Source organism: Penicillium psychrosexuale (assembly GCF_028828465.1).
Source record: "Penicillium psychrosexuale strain IBT 29551 chromosome Unknown utg000004l, whole genome shotgun sequence".
NCBI classification, from domain to species: Eukaryota; Fungi; Ascomycota; class Eurotiomycetes; order Eurotiales; family Aspergillaceae; genus Penicillium; species Penicillium psychrosexuale.
Genome location: NW_026643189.1, coordinates 1,450,070 through 1,472,474, shown reverse-complemented (window position 1 = coordinate 1,472,474; position 22,405 = coordinate 1,450,070). Strand labels below are relative to the sequence as shown.

General features: G+C 51.9%; 8 protein-coding genes across 8 annotated transcripts; 5 read left to right on the top strand and 3 right to left on the bottom strand.

Moving 5' to 3' along the window:
* Positions 1–206: 206 nt before the first annotated feature.
* N7518_006368 (ECM29 family proteasome component) lies at positions 207–5,952 on the top strand (the record flags this gene model as incomplete). Its single annotated transcript, XM_057187295.1, has 3 exons — positions 207–5,114; positions 5,192–5,468; positions 5,561–5,952. The coding sequence occupies 3 exons, from the start codon at positions 207–209 to the stop codon at positions 5,950–5,952; spliced, it is 5,577 nt and encodes a 1,858-aa protein (XP_057038998.1).
* Positions 5,953–7,026: 1,074 nt separating this feature from the next.
* Positions 7,027–9,630, top strand: N7518_006367 (Zn(II)2Cys6 transcription factor; the record flags this gene model as incomplete). The annotated part of the gene is made up of 9 exons (XM_057187294.1): positions 7,027–7,202; positions 7,277–7,286; positions 7,373–7,382; positions 7,445–7,476; positions 7,531–7,651; positions 7,704–8,344; positions 8,395–8,577; positions 8,628–9,149; positions 9,208–9,630. The coding sequence occupies 9 exons, from the start codon at positions 7,027–7,029 to the stop codon at positions 9,628–9,630; spliced, it is 2,118 nt and encodes a 705-aa protein (XP_057038997.1).
* A 552-nt stretch (positions 9,631–10,182) lies between these two features.
* Positions 10,183–14,064, top strand: N7518_006366 (WW domain protein; the record flags this gene model as incomplete). The annotated part of the gene is made up of 3 exons (XM_057187293.1): positions 10,183–12,806; positions 12,857–13,463; positions 13,525–14,064. The coding sequence occupies 3 exons, from the start codon at positions 10,183–10,185 to the stop codon at positions 14,062–14,064; spliced, it is 3,771 nt and encodes a 1,256-aa protein (XP_057038996.1).
* A 406-nt stretch (positions 14,065–14,470) lies between these two features.
* N7518_006365 (lipase family protein) lies at positions 14,471–15,737 on the bottom strand (the record flags this gene model as incomplete). The annotated part of the gene is made up of 2 exons (XM_057187292.1): positions 14,471–15,451; positions 15,516–15,737. 2 exons carry the CDS (start codon positions 15,735–15,737, stop codon positions 14,471–14,473), a joined length of 1,203 nt encoding a protein of 400 aa, XP_057038995.1.
* Positions 15,738–16,047: 310 nt separating this feature from the next.
* On the bottom strand, positions 16,048–17,298 carry N7518_006364 (WD40 repeat domain-containing protein; the record flags this gene model as incomplete). Its single annotated transcript, XM_057187291.1, has 4 exons — positions 16,048–16,088; positions 16,143–16,380; positions 16,428–17,014; positions 17,076–17,298. The coding sequence occupies 4 exons, from the start codon at positions 17,296–17,298 to the stop codon at positions 16,048–16,050; spliced, it is 1,089 nt and encodes a 362-aa protein (XP_057038994.1).
* Positions 17,299–17,555: 257 nt separating this feature from the next.
* Positions 17,556–18,238, top strand: N7518_006363 (U2 snRNP complex subunit MSL1; the record flags this gene model as incomplete). The annotated part of the gene is made up of 3 exons (XM_057187290.1): positions 17,556–17,629; positions 17,688–17,904; positions 17,963–18,238. 3 exons carry the CDS (start codon positions 17,556–17,558, stop codon positions 18,236–18,238), a joined length of 567 nt encoding a protein of 188 aa, XP_057038993.1.
* Positions 18,239–18,355: 117 nt separating this feature from the next.
* N7518_006362 (ATG3/ATG10 family protein) lies at positions 18,356–19,219 on the bottom strand (the record flags this gene model as incomplete). The annotated part of the gene is made up of 4 exons (XM_057187289.1): positions 18,356–18,529; positions 18,597–18,809; positions 18,868–18,981; positions 19,091–19,219. The coding sequence occupies 4 exons, from the start codon at positions 19,217–19,219 to the stop codon at positions 18,356–18,358; spliced, it is 630 nt and encodes a 209-aa protein (XP_057038992.1).
* A 1,239-nt stretch (positions 19,220–20,458) lies between these two features.
* Positions 20,459–22,378, top strand: N7518_006361 (uncharacterized protein; the record flags this gene model as incomplete). Its single annotated transcript, XM_057187288.1, has 1 exon — positions 20,459–22,378. One exon carries the CDS (start codon positions 20,459–20,461, stop codon positions 22,376–22,378), a length of 1,920 nt encoding a protein of 639 aa, XP_057038991.1.
* Positions 22,379–22,405: the final 27 nt, after the last annotated feature.

Sequence of the window (22,405 nt, the reverse complement as noted above, 5' to 3'; positions counted from 1 at the left end):
CCCGGGCGGCTGCCAAGAAAAATGACTAATCAAATCATGACTAATCAATGGAGCGCCAGGTGCCCCATACTGTTCACTTGAATGGACATGACGTGAGTGCGGTTGCCTATATCATTGATTCATTTATAAATCTGATCGTCTTGGTGTTTTTTCCATCGTGTCAATTTGATGCCTTGTTGGAATCACCCTTCTACAACACTTTCATCATGGCGGACTCACAGACTCCTGAGGCTCGCGAGTTGAGTCTGATAGGCAAGGTGGAATTTAGAATTGCCATGGCAGATACAGATCAGAAGCTGCAGTCACTGCTTGGAACATATCTGCCTCCCTTGTTGCTGAAGCTTGGGTCAGATAGCGTGGAGGTGCGCAACAAAATCATCTCGGTCTGTCAGCATGTCAACACCCGAGTCAAAGCCCCCTCTATTCAGCTGCCTGTGGCAGCATTGTTGAAGCAGTTCAAGGAACAAAAATCTCAATTGATCAGACATTTTGATCTCATCTATGCTCAGCAAGGTATTGATCGCCTCGGCTCCGAAGCCAGAGTCGAAATCCTATTGCCCTTACTCCAGGGTATCTCGAAGATCGGGACGTCACCCACTCAGGGTGCTATCGTATTTAATCTGGTTTTGCGTCTATTGCCACTTCTTAAGCTGCCATCGAAGGGCAGCGAAGAAGATCAGCGCCTGAAAGCCCGACTCGGTCTATCAGATGAAGATTCCCAATTCTTGTCCTTTTGGCTGGCGAAATTGTTACTTCTTACCCCTGGCCCCAAGGAAACTTCAACATGTCCCGGTCTATCCCCAGACGAGTATAACTTCTTTAACAAGGGTGCTCCCGCAAACGAGACATGGAACCCTTCTACCGATGGTGGTTTGAATTTAACCGAGACAAAAGTCACCGCTCTTCGCTTCATCGGAAGCGGTGCCTTTGAAGATCCACAACGATTCCTACCTTCACTAATCGCTTCTGCTGATGCCAACTCCCGCCTTGCTGATCTTGGAGATGAGACTCTGAAGCGATTTGCTGTGGATATTGAGAATCCTGATGTTGTGCAGGAGTTGTATGATTTGTATTTCGGCGCTGGTGGTGCTCCTCCCGCGCGCCCTCCGCTCCAAGTCAAGCTTCTCGTCTTTCTGGGGAAGTCCATCAAAGCTACTGCAGACCCCCAGCGAATATTGAGGCTCATTGAAGATGGGCTCCTATCAGACTCTGCTAGATCCTCTCAGGGGTTACAAGCGTCGAAACTAAGGACCCAGATTTTTACGTTTACTACTTGGGTGGTTCGTATGGGCGCACCGTCTGATCTCAAGAAAATCGCGCCCATAATTATTGCAGGGCTGAGGGATTTCATTCAGTCCCAAGGATGGCCCAGTCCGGCAGCTAGCGGGCAGAAACTACCCACAACAGACCTCAGCTTGCGAGGTCTTGCCTACGAGAGTATTGGTATCATGGTTCCTAAGGTCGACTTTACGTTGCAAGCCGGTGCTGTAGAGAACTTCGAATTCGACCTAGTCCGATGGCTCTTTGCTTCCTTGAGTGCGGATGACTCGAGTTCTCAGATATTCGTCAGCATCGATCAGGCACTAGGGAGTATTCTCAATTCTTCATTGGACAGCCACGACAAGACCTTCCAGGACCAATTGCGGCCATTCTTGGTTCGTCTGATGAGCATGCAGCCTGGCGATATTGAACCTGACACCGGTTTCCGTGCTGTGCGAGGTGTTCAGTATGCCGCAGTGCGCTTTGCGAACCGATTCCTGCCGTTTGGTGATGTGGTCGCCCGTTGGATTGATTTGATGGCCATTGCAAGAGGTCCAGAAAGGCAACAAGAAATCGTTGAAGAAGGAAAGAAAGGTCTTCATCCTTACTGGTACCGACTCCTTAATCCTGCCAAGGATGGGAAATGGTCAGCTTCATCGGCAGCTCCAGTTCAAGACGAATCCTGGTTCGACTTCCCAAAGTTTGATGAGGCTACTCGCTTCCTGCTTGGCTCAGGGGGGCAAGAGGAACACTTGAATGTTCAGGCTTTGTCCGCGTCGCAACTCCTTTCTGGCCCCTATAAAGGTTCATTTATGCCTGCCATCTCATTCCTCCGAAATACATTGCTCTGGGAAGCGTTCTCAGCCTCGGGAGTTGCTGCAGATCTAGAACAAGATTGGGACTATAAGCTGGAAGTGCTTCTCTCCACTAGCGTGGAGGCCCGTTCAGCCGTGAGAAACTACATTCGAGAGTCTGCAAAGGAGTCCGTTTTGGCATTTTTGTCTGGCACCCTCGAAGGTCTTGTAACGGGCGAGCGCGAAGGCCTGCGGCAATGTGGTATTCGTTTCGTGGAAATCTGCTCGCTAGCACCCAATGACGTTGTTCAACACTTGATCTCGCGTGCGTCATCTTTGATGGAGCCTATTTGCAGCAACAACCAGGATAACCAGGGTATTACTGCACGGGCATTTGGAATTCTGGTTTCACATCCTGCCTTCTCGGAGGAGCAACTAAAGAGTTTCATTACTCAACTAACTGCTACCATCCAATCGTGGAATACTGCTGTTGGTCAAGAGGTCATGCGAGCCCGGGGTGCAATTCTGGCGCTCTCGTATTTGTTGAGTCGACTTGCGTACCGCGGTCTAGGGAACCGAGCCCCAGAAGCACAAATCAAGCAGTTTACTGAGACTCTCTTTGATATTCTAGATGTTTCCCGTGATACTCTGCTCCAAAGGACTGCACAAGAGGCCATTGGACAGCTAAGTCTTTCGGGCGTGTTGCATCTTGATATTATCACAGAAGATGGCTGGAAGAAAATCTTGGAAAAGCTATCGCGCGACGCCAAAACCGAGAATCAAATCCCCATCAGCTCTCTGGGGTTGTTGACTCTGACCTTTTCCCGGTCTGGCCCTGATAGTACCTTGTTCGGCGAGTTCCTGAGTTCACTCTACAGTCTACATGAAATCCGCAGTCCCGAAGTACAATTCACCGTGGGCGAGGCCTTGAGCAATGTCGCTGTAGGTTGGGATTCTCGGGCTCTTATCCAAGATTTCGACGTCGATGCAGAATTCCCTCGCTCAGACGTCCCACGCTCGGTATTTGCAGTTATCTGTGACAAGGTCATTGTCGATTGCATTGCGCCCAAGCCATCTCTGCGCAAGGCATCTGCAATCTGGCTGTTGTCGCTAGTTAAGAATTGCGGTCATATGCAGGAGATGCAGGAGCGGCTGCGTAAGTGCCAAGCTACGTTCAGCAGCCTCCTTGGAAACCGGGACGAGGTAGTGCAGGAGACCGGAGCACACGGACTTAGCCTTGTTTATGAGATCGGTGACCAATCCCTGAAAGACGATCTGGTCCAAGACCTGGTCGAGTCATTCACTTCGACTGGTCCTAATCTCGGTGGTGGCAAGATTGAGGCCGACACCCAGCTATTTGAGCCTGGGGCCCTCCCCACCGGTGAAGGGTCGTCTGTCAACACCTACAAGGATATTATGAGCCTGGCCGCTGAGGCGGGTGACCCCACTCTGGTTTACCGATTCATGTCACTGGCTTCAAACAATGCTATTTGGACAAATCGTGCGGCATTTGGTCGCTTCGGAATCAGCAGCATCTTTTCTGATTCCAGCGTCGATGGCTATCTGGCGAAGAACCCTAAGATTTACCCCAAGCTTTTCCGTTACCGGTTCGATCCCAACCCAAACGTGCAAAGGTCTATGAACACTATCTGGCAAGCACTAGTCAAGGACCCTACTGTTGTCATCGATACCCACTTTGATGATATCATGCAGGATCTTCTCAAGAGCATTCTAGCTGGTCGAGAATGGCGTGTTCGGCAAGCAAGTTGCGCTGCCGTGGCAGACTTAATTCAAGGTCGCCGTCCGGAGAAGTACGCCCAGTATCTTGATGAGATTTACAGCAAGGCTTTCAAACTGCTGGATGATATCAAGGAATCTGTCCGCACTGCTGCGCTGAAGCTCTGTCAAACCATTACCAATTCGGTTATCCGCACACTCGAGACCAGCGGCACGGAGAAGCGCGCAGGTACTTTACTCCAAAGTGCTATTCCCTTCCTTCTGAGCGACAAGGGACTGGATTCCAGCGTGGAGGAAGTGCAAGGATATGCCATTGGTGCTCTCGTGTCAATAATTAAGAAGAGCCCCGGCAGCTTACTACGCCCATATGTTCCCAATATGCTGGAGAAGTTCCTGAGTGCTCTGAGCTCTCTGGAACCACAGGCTGTCAACTATGTCCACCTCAATGCGGACAAATACGGTCTGACCGGTCAAGAAATTGACAAAATGCGCCTGTCTAGCATCCGCACATCCCCGATGATGGAGGTGATTGAGCGGTATCTGATTGACAACGTGGATGAAAGCAATCTTGACGAACTGTCACAGAGACTCGAAGATGTGCTTCGGTCGGCCGTGGGCCTGCCAACGAAGGTAGGCTGCAGCCGCGTTCTAGTGCTGCTTAGCATGAAAACCTTGCTCTTCCGCCCGTACGCAGATCGATTCATCCTTATCCTCACCAAGTACGTGGTGGACCGAAACGACACCGTCAGCGCCTCCTACTGCTCATCCATGGGCTATCTGCTGCGACTCGCTTCGGACGATCGGGTTCTCAAGACGTTTGACTATGCCAAGAACCTCTATCTAACAGCCGAGGATGCCACGCCACGAGTGATCTCCGGCGAGATCCTGTACTCGGCGTCCAAACTGTCCAACGATCGGTTCATGGCATTTGCGGCGAGCGCCTTGCCGTTCGTCTTCATCTGTAAGCACGATGGCGATGAACATGTGAAAGAGCAGTTTGAGAAGACATGGCAAGATAACGTTGGTGGATCGCGTGCCGTGTCGCTTTACATTCGCGAGATTGTGGGTCTCGTTTCGGACAATTTGGAATCCCCCCGCTGGGCTATCAAGCACACGGCCGCCCGGGCGATTGCGCAAGCGGTTTTATCGCTTGATGTGGAGATTGACCTCCCGACGGCTCAATTGGTTTGGCCCGTATTGGAGCGGGCTCTGGCGGGGAAGACGTGGGAAGGTAAAGAAGTGGTGCTCAAGGCACTAGTGAAATTTAGTGGGCAAGCTCAGAAGTTGTGGCAAGCCAATGGGGAGCTAAGTCACCTGATGAAGGTATGGGCTGATATATCGCCACTTTTCCCCCATGATTATAATTTACGAGATGCAAAATCGAGGCTAACGCATGTCAGACTATTACGGTTCGCGAAGCGAAGCGAGCTAACGTCCTGTACCGACCGCATGGACTGCGGGCAATGGGCGAGATCGCACAGGCCCGCAAGGACCTCAACTTCATGCCGGACGCACTAAAGATTATTCCGGGGGTGGTGGAAGAGATGCAAGAGCAAGATCAAGACCAGATGGAGATAGACTCGCGGAATGGGCGCGGCTCGACCCAGGACGACACCCTTGCGGCATGTGTACAATGTCTCCTGCAATGTTTCAACCCCACCGCCGGTTCGGGTGAAGGTCGGTCCCCTAAAGCCCCTAAAGCCCCTAAATTCCCCCCCCCCCGAATTGTGGGAACCCCTAGCGTCATACCTTGCTAACACTAACCACAGCGCTGGGAAAGTACGTGGAACAGATGACTGGTCCACTGGCCCAAGTGGTCCAACAGGGTGGACGACAGGTCGTCAGCACGGTCTACGATGAGCTCCGGGCGTTCTTTGCGCAAGTGGATCTGTGGATCGTCTCACCGGAGGCATCCGGTAACCAGATGGCGGCACCCTTGACTGCTCTCGCGGACAAGATTCTCACGGGGGAAGTAGACGGGTCTGTCGAGGCCATCCGTAAGGGTCGTGCAGAGGCGATTCTGGCGTACCGGAAACTGAGTCCGCATGCCCAAGCGGGTGTGCCTGACACGCTTCTCGTTTGTGTCCGTCAGTGGAGAGCCAGCGAGCGATCCGGACCAGTGCAACGGCTCCTGGACGAGGTCCTGGCGTTCCCGAATTAAGATTCCCACGTGGTTTTTTCATTGTCTTCCAAGGTTATTTACAAGTCGATCATGAAAGATGCTTATTTCTTATTTTTCGTACAAGGATTCGATACGAGGGCCAACATAGGAATCGCACCAATAGAAGTCCGCCTAGGTGCAGCATCTGGGTAAGTTGGATTGTCGCGAGTGGTCTCAAGTCTGCGCCACTCGCTTAATTCCCGGCCAAGTCCGTTTAGAATGCGGAGAGTCCCAAAATGTCTAAAAGTCATCGCAACTTGTCCCAAAGAGGCCCAACTGGTCCGAGAATGGGCCAAAGTGTGATCTCTTCGATTTCCCACGCTCCCTCAATGCGATCCAGACCGGGGGTCGCGGCCGATCGAGACTTGCTCGTTGTTTTCCTTCCTTTTCCCCCAGAGCTCGTAAGTAGCTACCTAATTGAGCCCATTCTTCGGCTCCGATAAAAAAAAAAGGGAGGTTTATCGTTCGACGTGGCTTCAGCCAGCCCCTAGTTCCTCTAGTTCCTCTAGTTCCCCTAGTTCCCCTTAGTAGCTTTGGGTAATCTAATATTAATAGCAACGTTCGACTTTCGCCTGTCCACATGGTTGGCATCTGCATGCCATTCGGTTTTGACTTTTTTTCCCTTTCTTTTTCGCGTTTTTTCCTTGTTTTTTGGCTTTTTGTTCGATCGTTTTCCCCTGCGTTTTCTGTTCCCCTTAGCTCTCTGGTCTTCCCTGATTCCCACATAATTTACCTGTAGAATAATGGAATAATGCGATAATGCCATAATACAATATTTTAGGATTATTTATATATTTATCTCTATTTTTTCTCTATTTTTCCCCATTGGATTTCCCTTTATTCCCGCCACCCGTCCAAATACCTGCGCCCATGAACGGCATTTTTCATACATCTAGCCTTTCTCTTCCCTTTCGATCTTATTATAACCTCTTGTTTTCTTTATCTTTGATTCGCCCTATTCTTCTCATTCTCTAGCTTTCTCTCTTTCATCTTTGACAATTGAATTGATATATCGTACGTCCCCTAAGTCTCCCAATTCAAGCCCGTACTTACAACTGATCCTAGCACAGCCTCATGACGGCCAGTCTGGTCATGCAACACAGACGGAGCAAAGTCTCTGGGAAACCTCCTTTGCGATTACCCATCATTGCCCCCAAGGAAGATCTCTTCGATGCCTTTGCCAAGTCCGAAAAGGTCTTGATCGCTCCACCGCGCATCCGCTTGCCTCCACGATCTCGTACCGGTTGTTGGTAAGTGATCGTCTTGATCGTCTTGATCGTCTCTATATTTGACTCAACCGGGAATCCAAGCTTATTTATTTTAGGACATGTCGAGTGAGTCTCTTTTTGTTTTTTGTTTTTTCCTTAATTCAACACAAAAGAAGCAGTTAACTAATTCGTCTTTTTTTCTTCTTTTTCAGAGTCGAAAGGGTAAGTGACTTGGACAACTTGCCCAGGTGTCTTCAATTTCGTTGCTGACTCACATTCTTCAGTCAAATGTGATGAAGGACACCCGCAATGTAATGTATGCATTCTTTCACGCTTGGCTAAAATCCACATTTACTCATGCTCTTCACAGCAATGTACTCGGCTGGGCCATACTTGCGATTATCGCCCGCGCCTGGCTTTCCGCGATGATACCCCTCGTATCATGGGCCGCATGGCCGATGTCAAGACTGACGGCCATGTCGTTTGGGATCGTAAGTACCTTTTTTTTGGAGGTTTTTTTTTAGTTGATACTAACTAGAGTAGTCACTTCGCCGTGTTCCAATGATGAGAGAACCGATTATTTCTCTTCCAGGGATTCACTTCCCCCCTTTTACCTGCTCACTTCCGACGAAGAGCGGGAAAAGAAAGCAGAGGCGTTTAGTCCCGGCACGTACCATGTCGTGATGACACCAGACAGTTTTTCCGCGCTGCCAGAGTATGCAGACGATACAATTGAGCGAGCTAGATCAAATCCCACCAGCGAGTGTAGGAGCTCTGCGGCTAGTAGCCCCACAAGCACGGCCAAGGGCGACGTGAGAGACGAAGATCCCAATGTGGTGATTTTAAAGACTTTTGAAGATGGCACTCGCCGCTCGCCGTTTAACGGGAAGACCTTGAAGATCTCTCCAACCTCGGAGATCTCGGATCCTTTCTGCAATCTGTCGCTCTCTCCGAATTTCACTTCTCTTCCTTCGCCGGATGTGAAGGTGGAGGAGATGACTTTCTTGGACCTGCGACTGGACCAGCAAAGTCAGGATTCTACTATCTTTTCTCATTTCCGTCATGTCGTATGGCGGCAGCTGTTCCCTCACGACCATAGGCTTGATGATTCTTGCGGATCTGATAGTCACTTTATGACTCTCAGCATGGACTTCCTAGAACAGGAAGCCACTCGTTTCCCTCCTGTGGGTATTGCATTCTTATTTTCAACAATGGCTGCTAACATGGATAACAGCTTTCCCACGCTATGATGGCTGTATCAGCCCTTAGTCTCTCGCACAGCGGCACAGGTCACAATGTCGATGCGCTACAATATTATCAGCAAGCTTTCCCCTCGCTCCAGGTCAGTATACGGAACAACGATGACCTGGTTTCCGACGGACTGTTCCTTACGCACTTCCTGCTCCTGATCTACGAGGTAAGCGGTACCAATTGCAATTTCTCGGTCTACATACTTACAATCCCCAGATCGCAGCCGCCGAGCCACACGGCTCGAATCTCTGGTCTCACCATATCTCTCGTCTCCTTCACATCGCCTTCCTTCGACGGGCTAAGTATGGCCAGGAGCCCCACCCATTTATCCTCTGGTGGGTGTGCCACATTGACTTGTACGCCCTGTTCAGCGGAGCAGGGACGGGAGAGTTTGTACGAGCCGTCATCGACCACCAGATGCTCCCTGGGTCTGAATGTCTTCTCTACCCTTCTGCCCCAGAGGGCTACAGTGTGATCTACTCCGACGAGCATGAGAGCTTACCGGTTATCATGCGTCTGTACCACGACACATTCCGGCTAGCCGCTCAGCTTGGGTTCTTGGCTGCTCGGCTTCGTCACGATAAACAGAACCTGCCCTTTGCGGAGTTCGATAAGAGGTCACAGGAATTAAGAGATCTGCGCCAGGCTTTCGGGAGACTGTGGGAATCCCCCGATGTTGCCTTCCTACACCAACACCAGGATAATCTCCCGCGGCGATCTCGGGAAATCATCCAGCAGGTCAGTTCTTTCTACTTTTTCCGTTTATTCAAAGGAAGAAAAAACTAACTCCCTCTAGTCTGCTACATTGTACCACGTTTGTCAACTCTTCTCATACAGCAGCATGTGGCCCGGACAACGTGTCGAGTCCGAGTTCTCCGCAGACGCAGAAATCGACCACCACGTAACAGAGATCCTGCGCATGGCCGAACGGACTACTCACACTCGGCGTGCTGATCGACACTTCCTAGTCTTCCCCTTGTTCCTAGCAGGTGCTACGGCATCGGCTAGTGGATTGAAGATGATGGCGATGGAATTGATGACTAGCATGGAAGACGAGGAAGACGGCATGGGCCGCAATGCAGCAACGACTCGTGCAATCCTCCAGATTGTCTATGAGCGGCAGTTGGAGCGACTCATGCATGTGGGTCATACATTGGATGTGGATTGGTCTGACCTGATGGCTCAGGAAGGACTTCAGATGGTTAATTTCGGGTTTTGATTGGATAGTGGAGTTTTATTTTGTTTTTTTTGCTTTTTTCGGAGCATTGGCGCTTACTAGGGCATATTTGCTTTTTGGGGGGAACTATCAGGGTTGTATGTTAGCATGATTGATGATGGATATGGACTGTATGTATATAAACGAACATGTGGAATCTGATATTCCGTTCTTCCATGGAACTGCTCGGGCCGAGCCATAGATTAGAATATATGGGAACTGATGTATATAGATCTCTGCATCGATCTATGCATACTACATCCTTGTAGCAGGCCACAAGGCAGCAACTTGTGATAATTCTCATCACCTGCGGGGTCGGCGTCTCGCCAACTTGGCGGCTACAGATAATCTCCCTGATCCTCTCCTTTTCTTTTTCTGTTCTCTTCTTACTCTCGGACAATTCCTATGAATAGATGAAATAGTTTTCCCACCCCGCATCTACCACCCGTTCCCAACGATCTTCGCGCTTATCTCCGTAATTGGGAGTACCTCGCATCCTGCGGTGGCTGAATTCTGTCTTCTACAGCTTCAAGCCCAGCCGCAATTTACGGCACCATGAGTGGCAGCAGCCGTGCCCTCCATCCCGAGGAGCTTTTTCTCGACCGCCCAGCCAGGCAAGAGTCACCCACCGTCGGCCCTCTACGTATCAACAAACGGGACTCATCGTCCCCAGCATCGGCCACGGGCTCCAGTCCCCCACCAAACGCCCCGCTACCCTACCCGGACGAGCGTCAACGTCCGCAGATGCGCCCCTCCAGTTCAAACGAGCGCTATCACGACAACACCAGATACGGGTCTCCGCCAGCTGGTTCTGGCTCCGGCTCCGGCTCCGTGAGTCCAAACGAATACCCAACATCGCTGCGACCGCGGGACGGTCGCGAACCCCGAGTCGCAACACTCGCCGAAAGAAGAGGCGCAGCCCCAAAGCCGCTGCCCGAATCTCCCAGCTACGATGCGCCAGACCGCGAAGCCCTAGCCGCGAGACCGTACCCCCGACCCTCAGCCAGTCAACAACCACCCGGCCCACCAGAGCCACCAGCAAACACAAGCCAGTATGATTACCGTCAACAATACTACCCGCCCCCTCAGCGCCAAAGCTCCACGTCTGTAGCCCGTCCCCCGTCCAGTCTCCAGGCCGCACAAGGCCCGCTCAATCGCATCAGTTCCACATCGACAACCCGCGCCCAGCGTGGCTCGCCCCCGCCGCCGGAGACTCCTATCGTCGGACCCGGTCAGCAGCCAACCTCGGATATCGAAGCCCGTTATGCGGCGGCTGGAATCGCGGGCACCGGGACCCTGCAGGGTATCCAGTCGCATAGCGTCGCTGCACAGAGACGAGCAGAGCAGTACTCGGGACAGCAGCCGATTGTCCCACAGCAGCAGCAGCAGCGCCCGTGGACTCCGACTGAGCAGCCGGGTTCGAACCCTCATGGGCCGCCTACGGTTTATCAGGGTGATGAGGTCGTCAATGATGGTCATCAGCCGTCTGCTAGCCATCCGGGTCAATATAGTAGTCCGCCGCCTCAGATGCCGGGGTCGTATGGCAGTCCGCCACCTCAGGCGCATCCTGGCCAGTACGGTAGCCCGCAACCCCAGGTTCATCCGGGTCAATATAGTACCCCACAACCACAGGCTCATCCGGGACAATATAGCAGCCCACCGCCTCAGATACCGGGGTCATACGGCGGATCACCATCCCAAATACACCCTGCATCTGGGCTACAGCAACAGCAGCAAGAGCAGCCGGGAAGAGTTCCCCCGAACGCCCTGGAACAAGACATGGACCGGATGCGCCTCAGCTCCTCTCCTCCCCCCGCCTACTCAAGTGTATCCGGTCCTTCTGCCTCGAACAGGTATCCCGCTGAAAAGCGAAGCAGTGCTGCGGCGGCGGCAGCAACAGCAGCAGCAGCTGGAGCTGGGGCCGCAATGATGCACCCGGCCTTAGTAAACCAGTCCAACCCTGCTACAAAAGCTTCTTCCCCTGCACCGGCAGTGTCGCCGCAGGACCATCCCGCTTTTGCGAATGACCAGAGACAGCAACAGCAAACAGGACAGGAACAATCCCCTCAGGCGTCTGTTGCTAATGACTTGTCCGGTTTCCATCATCAGACAGTCCAGGTGACTTCTCCAGGGCCCTCTGGCGCAGGTCCAGCATCTCCACCACCTCTTCCGGAAGGGTGGATTGCCCACATGGATCCCAGCTCGGGGCAGTATTACTATATCCACTTGCCCACACAGTCAACTCAGTGGGAGTTCCCAAAGGGACCTACGCCGCTTAATCTCAACGATACGCCCTTGTCCCCAGTGGGAAGTGTGTATACCGCCCACCCACTAGTTTCTCCGGGTCTGTCAGCTTTCGGGAAGCCTCTAGCATCGCCGGGTGTGCCTCTGACCCCTGGCTTCGAAAGCCTGCAGTCTCCCATAATGTCTGGATTCTCTGGGCCTCCTCCGAGTAGTGGCATGGATCTTTACAAAAACGCTCCAACCAACGGTGTCTACTTCGGTCCTTATCTGCGTTACACCAACATGGATCTCGAACGTGGAGTCTGGTTGGGATCTATCCTGCTTGTGACAGATGCCGCGCAGCCACCCACAATCCACATGCATCAGAGTCTAGACCTGTCTCCAAATCCGAGACAGTTGAAGGCAATCAACATTGCTGCCCATCAACGCTGGACATTCTACAAGTATGAGATTGACTTGCAGATGGACGATGCGGGTCCTGCTAAATGGACATACGCCATCACCTCACACCTTGGTTGCACTCGCTACGAGTTTCTTGTCGCTGGTCGATACGAAACCAACTGGCGGTTCATTGCTACCTCTGGAAATGACTTCTCGCTTAATGTTAATGCTGGTGAGCGGGCTCGTCTGGGTGGCGTCGGTTACATGTGGAGGGATATCATGCAAAAGCACAATGAGATCGGAGGCTTCCACGCCCAGTTATGTCTAGGTGGTCAGATCTATGCGGATCGCATGTGGAAAGAGATTCCGTCTCTCAAGCAGTGGTTGACTATCAGCGGGAAAGAGGCTAGAAAGAACGCGCCTTGGACAGCGGCTAACGAGCAGGATGTTTCTTACGCGTACTTCCATTACTACACCAGCCACTTCGATCAACCCCACATAAGGGAGTCATTTGCGCAGATTCCTTATGTCTGCCAGATCGATGATCATGACATGTGAGTCCCCATACAATAACAGTCCACGAGCAGCACTGACATACCCACAGCTTCGATGGATTCGGCTCGTATCCCGAACACATGCAGTTCTCGAACATGTTCAAGAACATCGGCCGCATCGGTATCGAGATGTACCTCCTCTTCCAGCATCACACAACTCTCGACATCCTCCGTAACGTCAGCAACGACATGGACCTCTTCACTATAACCGGGACAGGCTGGCACTTTGTTAAATACCTCGGTCCCGGCGTCGTCGTCGTCGGACCAGATTGCCGATCAGAACGAAACCCGCACCAAGTCATGGCCGGTCCCACGTACCAGGGTCTCTTCCCGAAAGTTGCAATGCTACCACCCAGCGTGCAACACTGTATCTGGATGATCGCCGTGCCCCTCATCTACCCCCGCCTAGAGACAGCAGAACACATCGTCCAGACCGTCGCAACAGGAAAGCGAGCCGTGACCGGCGCGTACAACGTACTAGGCAAGGTAACCAGCTCGGTAGCCGGAGTGGTCGGCGCCAAGGAATTCGTCGGCTCAGGCTTTGACTCGGTAAAGCGAGCCGTAGGTAAATCCGGACTGATGGGTGGTATATTGAGTCCATTTGGCGAATTCAACTCGATGGACGAGCTACGCGACCAATGGACACACGAGTCGAAGGTTCGTCCCCCCTCCCCAAACTCCCACCCCATCCAAGCCATACCATACTAACCCAACCCAGGATCTCGAACGCACATATCTCATCCGCACACTTCAAGGAATCGCGCACCAAAAATCAATCCGCATGACCTTCCTCTCCGGCGCCGTCAACGTCTGCGGCGCAGGTCTCGTCCACGACCCCTCAAACCCCTCCGATCACAAGACAATGTACCAACTCATCGCCTCCCCCGTTGTCAACACCCCGCCGCCGTCTTACATCATCAAGCTCCTGCACAGCCACAGCAAGCCCCTCTACATCCCCGCCAACGGCCACAGATCCTCCGGCCAGGTGAGCGACACCAAGGAAGACATGATGGAGATCTTCCAGACGGACGTCAACGGCCAGCCCCGTGAGTACCGCAAGCTCATGGCGCGTCGGAACTACGTCGCTATTGTCGCTTATGACCCTGAGGCGGTTAATCCTTCATATGGCCATGCCCCGCCTGCCGCGGTTGGTAAATTGAGTCTGGCGGCGGACTTTATGGTTCAGGGTGAAGGGGCGCTTGGGAATGTGGTTAAATTTGGGCCGGTTATTGTACCGTCTTTGGATCATGGGCGGTGATGAGGTTTGAGGGTTGAGTCTTATATATGTATTGAGGGATTGTTTGTTTTTCTTGCACAGCATTCTTGTTTATTCTTTTGTTTGATGGTTTTCATTTGTTCTTCTTGGCGTGTTTGTATATCTGCCGCTTTTTCTTCTCTGTCCTAGCATTGAGTTATGCGCCCTTGTTTTGTGTTCATGCCCTGTTGATATTGAGATAATTATACCGCTGTCTGTTCTGACTGGATTCTTGACTCGACTTGCAATTCTCTGAATTAATAATCTTAGAAACAGATGATATCTATCAAGGAAAGAAAAGAGTTTCTCGTAAAGCAAAGTACCTGATAATGTACAGTATGGGGTATCCGGGGTATATCAATAGTAAAACAAGCAATCAACGCCAGCATCCAACAGAAGTAGATATACTTTATCCAGTTGGATCTCCTCCCGGGATGCAAAGACCAATGCGCCAAAAATAATCCCGATGAGCATAAAACAGCTCCCAAATCCGATACCTCGCAGGTATAAGAGACCAATCCCATCGGAGAGGCGATAATCTATCCTCACGACCAGGAAGATCTGAACATTTACGTTCCAAGACTGCTTGCTCCTCAGACATACCACCACCCCTCGACCGACACCCCTCGCTACTAGAACCAACCAACCCAACAGGAACATTCAAATCCCGATACAACTTAACCAAAACCCCCTCATTCCCCTCACCGGCAATACATCCAGGATCCTCCCGACCAACACAATGAACCACATCCTCCCGACGCGGCGGCAGCTCCTCCCTCGTAATAAAAACCTCCCCAGCATGAGGCCGATATCCCCACTCCGCAAGCGGCAGCATAGGAACCGGATCCCCTACATGCGTCACACGCCGAAAGCGCATCCCCCCTTCAAGCGGGGGTATCGCTATCCCATCCCCGAGTCCGAATTGCTCGTCTAGGAATGCCGCGAACGCCTCGTTCCCGACCATCGGCTCCCCGAACGTCGTCACCGTTGCATCCCAGCCCTTCAGACGCATCTCGAGGCCTGCTAGCGCTGCGACAGCGCCGCCGAGGGAATGGCCGACGAGCGTTACGGCGTAGTCTGGGTGTTTTTTGTGTAGGAGGGAGAGCTGGGGGAGGATTGTTGTTCGGGTCTGGAGCCATGAGAGCATGAAGCCGGCGTGGACGGTGCAGTTTTCGCAGTGCTGTCCTGTGGGAATTGGGATGGTGGTAGTGGTATTTTCTTCGGGGTCAGGGTAGGGGACGTAAGCTTGGGGGTAGGCGGATAGGTCGATTATGGTGTTTGTTATTGAGTAGGTGCCGCGGAAGGCGAGGATTATTTGTTTGGCGGAGGGGGTGTGGGAAAGGGCCATGTAGCCGCATGAATCGGAGAGGAGGAGGCCGGTGTTCCAGGTCTACTGGATCGTTGGATTAGGTTAGTGGGTGTGTCTTTTAGAGTTGACTAGGGATATGACTCACGGTTACTAGTTCTAGATCAGGGAACTCGTCGCAGCGGCTGAGGCACTGGAATGGCTGCTGTACTCCCGTTGTTCCAACGCAGTATGAAATATCCACTAGCCGGGATAACTCCTCCAGGGAGTTGAATAGGTCGTTTGAGACATGGTTCGTCTTGTTTTGGGCTGAGGCGAAGCTCAGGTAACAGATATATAGTAGCAAAGGAAGGAATAAAATGCTAGCCATGGCTTAACATACTGAATTTGGTAGGAGGGAGGGTATAAATCCATCTTTAAAGGAAGAGAGCATGACCGCGTGATGTGGAGAGGTGACCAGAATCCGGGGTAACTCTATTATGTCATCGATTTCCTCATTGGTCGGTTTATGTCGATCAATCTTGGAAGGTACGACCGGGGAGCACAACATACAGTCTACAGACATAGGTCTACAACTACGTGAATGTCACGAGGGAGTGGAATGTACTCGAGAAATTCTATCCAATACTATATAATCATGCTAACCATGGACTGAGGTCAGCATTCAGACGTAGTTCAAATCAGGCGGTCCAAATGACAACACGGCCGTCGACACCGCTCGCTATAATAATATGTTAGTCTCGTACATCTCAAGTTTTCAGGACGGTGATCTTACTGCTGAAGGTGCTCACAACCCCGCCGGCTTCTTCGTGGACCCGGATGGTGTGCACAGTGTTCTGGTGTGTGGACTTGAGCTTGGTGTCCGCCTGGGCCTGGCCCTTGAGATCCATCTGCCGGAACATGTTCAAAGCAGACTCCTCGCGGGCACCTCCGGATTCTCTAGCCTTATTCTCCAGAGAGCCAGCAAGTTGCCATCCATTCTCGTCGCCGTGGAAACGGAAGGGCTCACAGTCCTAGATACGGTTAGCGCAAGTCGTATTACTGAAAAGGAATGACTTACATGTCCAGCTGCAATGATCTCAGTCTCGCCATTCCAAATAAGACTGTTAAGTGGCAGCAAACGGGTAGCGATGTTCAACATCGCCCGCGGGGGCTGCTCTGGAGCGCTCGGGTACACGATAGTCACACTGCTATCGTGTCCAGTGAAGGCCAGCGCATTACCACTAGGAGAGAAGGCAACACCCTGAATCCAACCAGCAGTATCGTTCAGGTATTCGCCACAGATGGTGTTGAAAGGAAGACGCTCTCCCCACGCACTGGGCTCTGGGCGGGTATCAATGCCCTTGATGAAGCTCGAGAAGACTCGGGCGTGAGAATCGGTCGATCCGGCTGCCAGTAGGACGGAGTTCGGGTGCCATGCCAGGGTTGTGATCGTGCTGCGAATAGGCTTCTTGATGTGCTTCGAGATCCACCAGTCGTTCTCCTCCTCAAAGTAGCAGACTGCAATCACTCGAGCGCCGGAGCCGACGGCGAACTTCTGCTCCGATGGAGACCAGCGCACAAAGGTTGCGGCACGGTTGATTCGGAGAAGGACCAGAGTAGGCTTCCATCCAGTGGGGGTCTGCTCCCAAACGTAGGCATTGCGGTCTATAGAACACCCGTTAGGTATTGTATATAGTATAGTAAAAGGAGGTTGGCCAAAACATACCCTGTGAGCAAGTGACAATTCGGCCGCTGTTGGGAGCGATATCAACGCTGGTGACAGTCTTCTCGTGGCCCTTGAGCTCATCGCTCAGCGCGAACTTGTCGCCTGATTGTTGATACAGTTCCACATTGTTCTCCCGAGCGACAGCAAGTGTCTTCTTATCGGATGAGAACGAGTGGTCTGCAATTGGTGCGTGGAAGAGATGGTGAACCTGAGGAGCGGTCATATTGATAATAACGACAGGAGGATCTCTCTACCGTCGTGCTTGTGTACTTGATTGTTGTAGTTGCGGGATCAGGAGGGGAGCTGGGGGATGACGGTGCTTAGTAAGTGGGTACATCACATGACCCCAAGCTACTTTTATGTCGAGGTTTTGAGTGGTAATGGACACCACACGCGATTGAGCTTTGTTTTCCCATACGCAATCTCATTTGCTCCTTCAGTCAGACGGCAGAATCTCTACCATTTCTAATCATCCAAGAAATGGCTTCAAAATCACAGCCCGCCCGTGGAGGCGCTGACAGCAAGGCTGTCGCTACTGGCGCTCCTAACCAGACGTGAGCTTGCCCTTCCAAGCACAGGAGATTGTCGCAGATTGGCGCTAACAATTTTTAGACTCTACTGCACAAATTTGCCCGACAGAAGAATTCAGAAACAGGATCTCCGAACCGCACTCTATGCCTTGTTCTCCACATACGGCACTGTTCTCGATGTTGTTTGCATGAAGACCAACAAAATGCGAGGCCAAGCCCATATTGTGTTCAGGGATGTCCAAGCTAGTACGCAGGCACTCCGGGCTTTACAAGGATTCGATTTTTTCGGCAAACAGATGGTACGTTTTCATTGCGCTTCGATCATCGCAACCCCCCGCTCAATCAATGGATGTCTAGAAAATCGTGTACGGCAAGGGATCATCAAATGTCATTTCCAAACTTCGGGGCACATACGTCGCGCCAGTTGAGACTGCGCCGGCCCCCGTCACGACCGACCTCCAGAAGTCTATCTTCGGTGCTCCTCCCGGTGCACTCCCTCCACGACCCACAACCGATACCAATGGAGAGGGCCATGGCGTGAAGCGACCGCGTGAAGAGGAAAGCGACAACGAAGAAGCCCCGATGGACGAAGACAGCGACGTGCCTATGGACGCGTCCTCCGATGAGGAGTAATCTAATGAATGAGACCCTACTGGGGACCAAGAGAGACTTGAAGTCTTCGATTTGCATTTGATTTTTTTTTATTCCCCAGCGTTTCCAGCATATGCAAGATTATTGGCTGGTACTGTGCTAAGCAAAAAGCTCGCGTGGAACGTGCAGGTTCACGCAATGACCAACAAGGCCAAGCCAAATGAGGAGATATGACCCGGGAGTGACGCTCTGTGCGTCTGCAATGTTCGCCATGGCATCCGCGGTGTTGCATGGGTGGACGAAAAATGTCGGGGCGCCAGATTCAGGATGGTACTACAAGAAAAACAAACCAAAAAAGAAGACATGAGCTCTTGTCACGAGGTTCGGAGAATGCACCTACACCCATGCTAATCCCACCCATTACACCCACATTCTTCAATTCTTGCCTGTATCGTTCCGGCACGACATACTGGTAGACTTCTTCTAGTCCGAGTGGGCCGTGGTTGTGCCACCTGAGGCCGAAGTACAAGACGGGGACTTGATATGTGGGGGACAACAAGATGTCATAATCGATCTGTAAGCTGGGATGGGGTTTGGCGCGAACGAGAGCTTCCTGCGGTGAAGAGTCAGGACAAGTGGACACGTCCCTTGGGGGCTAGAATTCTGCAGACCGGATCCTCGTCCTGTGATTCTTCGAGGTCCTCCAGGGCTGAGGGTTCTAGCGGCTCTTCTAGCGGGTTGGGCACATTGACACATTTTGTTATTCTGAGGCCGAATCCCTCTGGCTAGTTTCATCCAAACCATATTTTCCCATCAGTTCTTCCATTCTTATTTCGTATATATAACAAGGGCCAAATAAAGTTTAAATGGTTCATGCATCAGAAGAAGGGATACCTTTGTGAGCAGTCGAATGGCGGACCAGCCAATATTTTGGGCTGCAATGCATCGATCGGCAAGATCTTGACATGCCACCTCAAACTCCGACTGCGCCAGGAAGGGGAACGTAGAGCAAGATGCGGCCATGCGGCTGAAGCTGGGGAGAGTGCTGTCAGCTACTCCGTACCAGCGCCGGATGCAGATGCTCAGTTGTGAATGCGGTGTGGCCAGGGTAGGGATTTCGCAAGAGTAAGAGCGCTTGATCCCACTGTTACTGTATATCAAATCAAAGATAGAGGAGAAGACATCCGATGTTGGAAAAGATGAGAGGAAAAGGAGAGACGATTGCGGCAGACTGGCTATAGAAAGAGAAGAAAGCAACAATGGAGTTGTTGGGATACTACGTGTGCAATGGTGTGCAATGAGGTACTAGGTACATTTGTAATGTATTACATCTACATACTAAGCTAAAGTACTAAGTACATCCTTCTCTCCCGGTTGCGGCAGAAGAGGTACCTGTCCCGCGTGGAGATGTTCCTTGTCCTCTGCATTCCTCTGCATGCAGCTTCATCTGATGCAAAGGCGCATATACAAGTCTTTTAGTGGCGAAAAAAAGAATGCTTGCGTCTTCTTTTGTTTCTAGCGTTTAGTTGCATATACACTTCGTTTGTCTGAATCTCTCCCCACCTTCTTATGTATCGTGGTCCCCCCAGTGACACTATCCTGCCCAATTTCTGCTATTCCCACTATTCTCGTTTTTTGTGACTTTTTCTTATTTTTTTTATTTCTGTTCTTTGCAAATTGTGTCTATAATCTTAATGTCGATCCGATCGTGTATCTGCTGATTTCGATCTACGCCTGGGCACCTGGTCTGACCTCCCCGGCAGCTGAGATTGTGAACGCCTCAAATCCTGCTTTGGATAAGAAGGGGACTTTCCGGTTTCCAAGGGCTATCTGCTTTCGACGTTACCTCAATTCTCTCCGTCATCAGCCGTCCATCTCTCCAGTCCAACCATTTTCTGCATCGCAATCAATTCGAAACGCGGTCCTCCCCATTATCTCCGGGATTGTTGGGGAACCCTGAGCCGCCAATCGTACGCTCAATTCCCAACCCAGCCGTTGCACGAGCTTGGAGCTCGGATTACGTCTCCTGTGATCAATCACGGCGTTGCTTGGCGTCGGTAGTCCGGGGTGCGATCTAATCTGAAAAGCTCTATCGGGACAAGCTTGGAAATTCCATCTGGCTAGGTCACCCTATCGTCGTGCGGGGAACAGTGATCATACTGTCACCAAGCCCTTATTCTAATTGTATATCATTCTCGCCCCTGCTGCATGCCCAGTTGAATCTGGCCAGAGCATATCTGAATTGCATCTGCTTCTGAAGTCATGGGCAACATTCATTCGAGCAAAGCCAAAGACGAGACCCACCGCTCCAACCGCCTTTCAAAGCCCCTGACAAAGAAGTTCTATGTCGGCCAAAGTTCTGAACGCGAATCAGACTCTCCAACAGTCAGATCAGGGCTAATAGGATGGCAAAACCCTTGGGTTGGCAACACTATCTCCAGTGCCCCTATGGAGAAAAGGGGTAGCTATCCCAAGAAAGCCGAGATCCCACCTACCCTTTTTGAAACAGAGTCGTCCGAAGAGACCCCGATTGAGGATCGAACGTTTATATATGAGCAGAGTCCAACGCAGCGTCATCCGACCCGTCCGACCCTGTTGAGCGCGAGCTCTTCGAGAAGAACATCCTACCAATCGGAAGCCTGGGAAGCATCTTCCCAACGCTCGCCTCTTTCTGAGCAGCCACCAAGACGGGCCAGTTCGACTCGAATTCCCTTACGGAGACACAACAGCGCTGTTTATGAAAACCACATCGGGGATGCGACATCCTCCAACACCCACTTCTTGGTTGGCAACCAACGATTCTCATTAACGCGTCGACGATCGCTCCTAACACGACCCGGGGTTGCCACGAGACGAACAACAGGCGCAATTCGACGCGTCCCTTCGCCCATTGGAGAGCCTGAATGTCCGATCGAGGATCCGACTGAGGTAACCGTTTTGCAATGGCCATTGCCTTCGACCCAGCGATCGCTGCGTTTGCCATATCCGGCGCGTCCGACGAGTCCGATGGATGCCCGATATACTCAGCTCGGGGCACTTAAGTTGGGGTCTTTGCGAGTTGTAAATGGTTCGGCCTCCCCATGTCCGAGCGACCGAATTCCTTTGGATGGGCCCGGCGCTCCAGGCTCTGGTCTTGGGCTTGAGAACATAGAGGTCATAGGGCCAAACAGGGGGTCCACGCTGGAGATTACGTCCCTGCCCGACTTGAAGAAAGTGGACGATGTTCCAGGCAGTCCATTCTCTTTCGAAAAGTCTCCTACTATCACAGTCCACCCTCGGACAAAATCACTGTTTCCTGGGGATTCCGAAGATGAAGGAATTCTCCTCTTCGACGATACAAGAATTCACTTGGAAAAGGGTGCTCTGGACGCTGGTCTTTCCCGGAGCACTTCTCAATCCCTCAACAAGTCCGACAGTGGCTACAGCTCTGCCACTTCGGTCCACTCCGTACAGCGGAGCCGAACTCACAGTTCCGCTGACTCACAAACATCTAGCTCATGTGGTGCAGACAGCTCAAAGAACGTCAGTATCCTGAAGCCGAATCGATCGGGCGACAAATTGCAGCCTTCCCTGACCTTGGTGACAAAGTCGGAGAACTACTCAACGCTGTATCCAGCCACTCCTCGCTGGTACGATTCAAGCGACCCGACTCACCTCGCTCCGTCGCGATCGCGTCGGTCAACGTTGTGTGCGCCCCGATACACGGAATATTCTTCGCGCGACTCGTTCCTCGAAGTCAAATCCACCTCCCTGGTTTATGTTCCACAGTGTCAAGGCTTCACCAACGGGCCTTTCTATGGAGATCGATTGTCTATGGAATCGTTTGATCTTGCGTCTAGTACGGGGTCTACCATAACCGGAGAATCACCACCCAGTCACCAACAGCACACTACTGAAACGAAGGAGCGACTTCGCAGGTCGGCCTCTGAATATCAAATTAATGAAGAGTACGCTACACAACTCTCTCGGTCCAACAGCCAACTGGGAAGCATCTGGAGCAAGAAATCAAGCGTTGAATCTCCTCCGCTGCCCACCATCACGTCCCCAGGCTACTTGCAGGACGACCTAGACCTTGTCGCTGAATTGTCTCCTTCCGAGCCGATGCGAGGCCGGCCTCGAAGCCGGAGCAATGACTACCGCCGGAGGTTGACGAATGCCCGCCAGACAGATTTGTGCATATGATGACCTCCCCATCTTCTGTTTATCCAT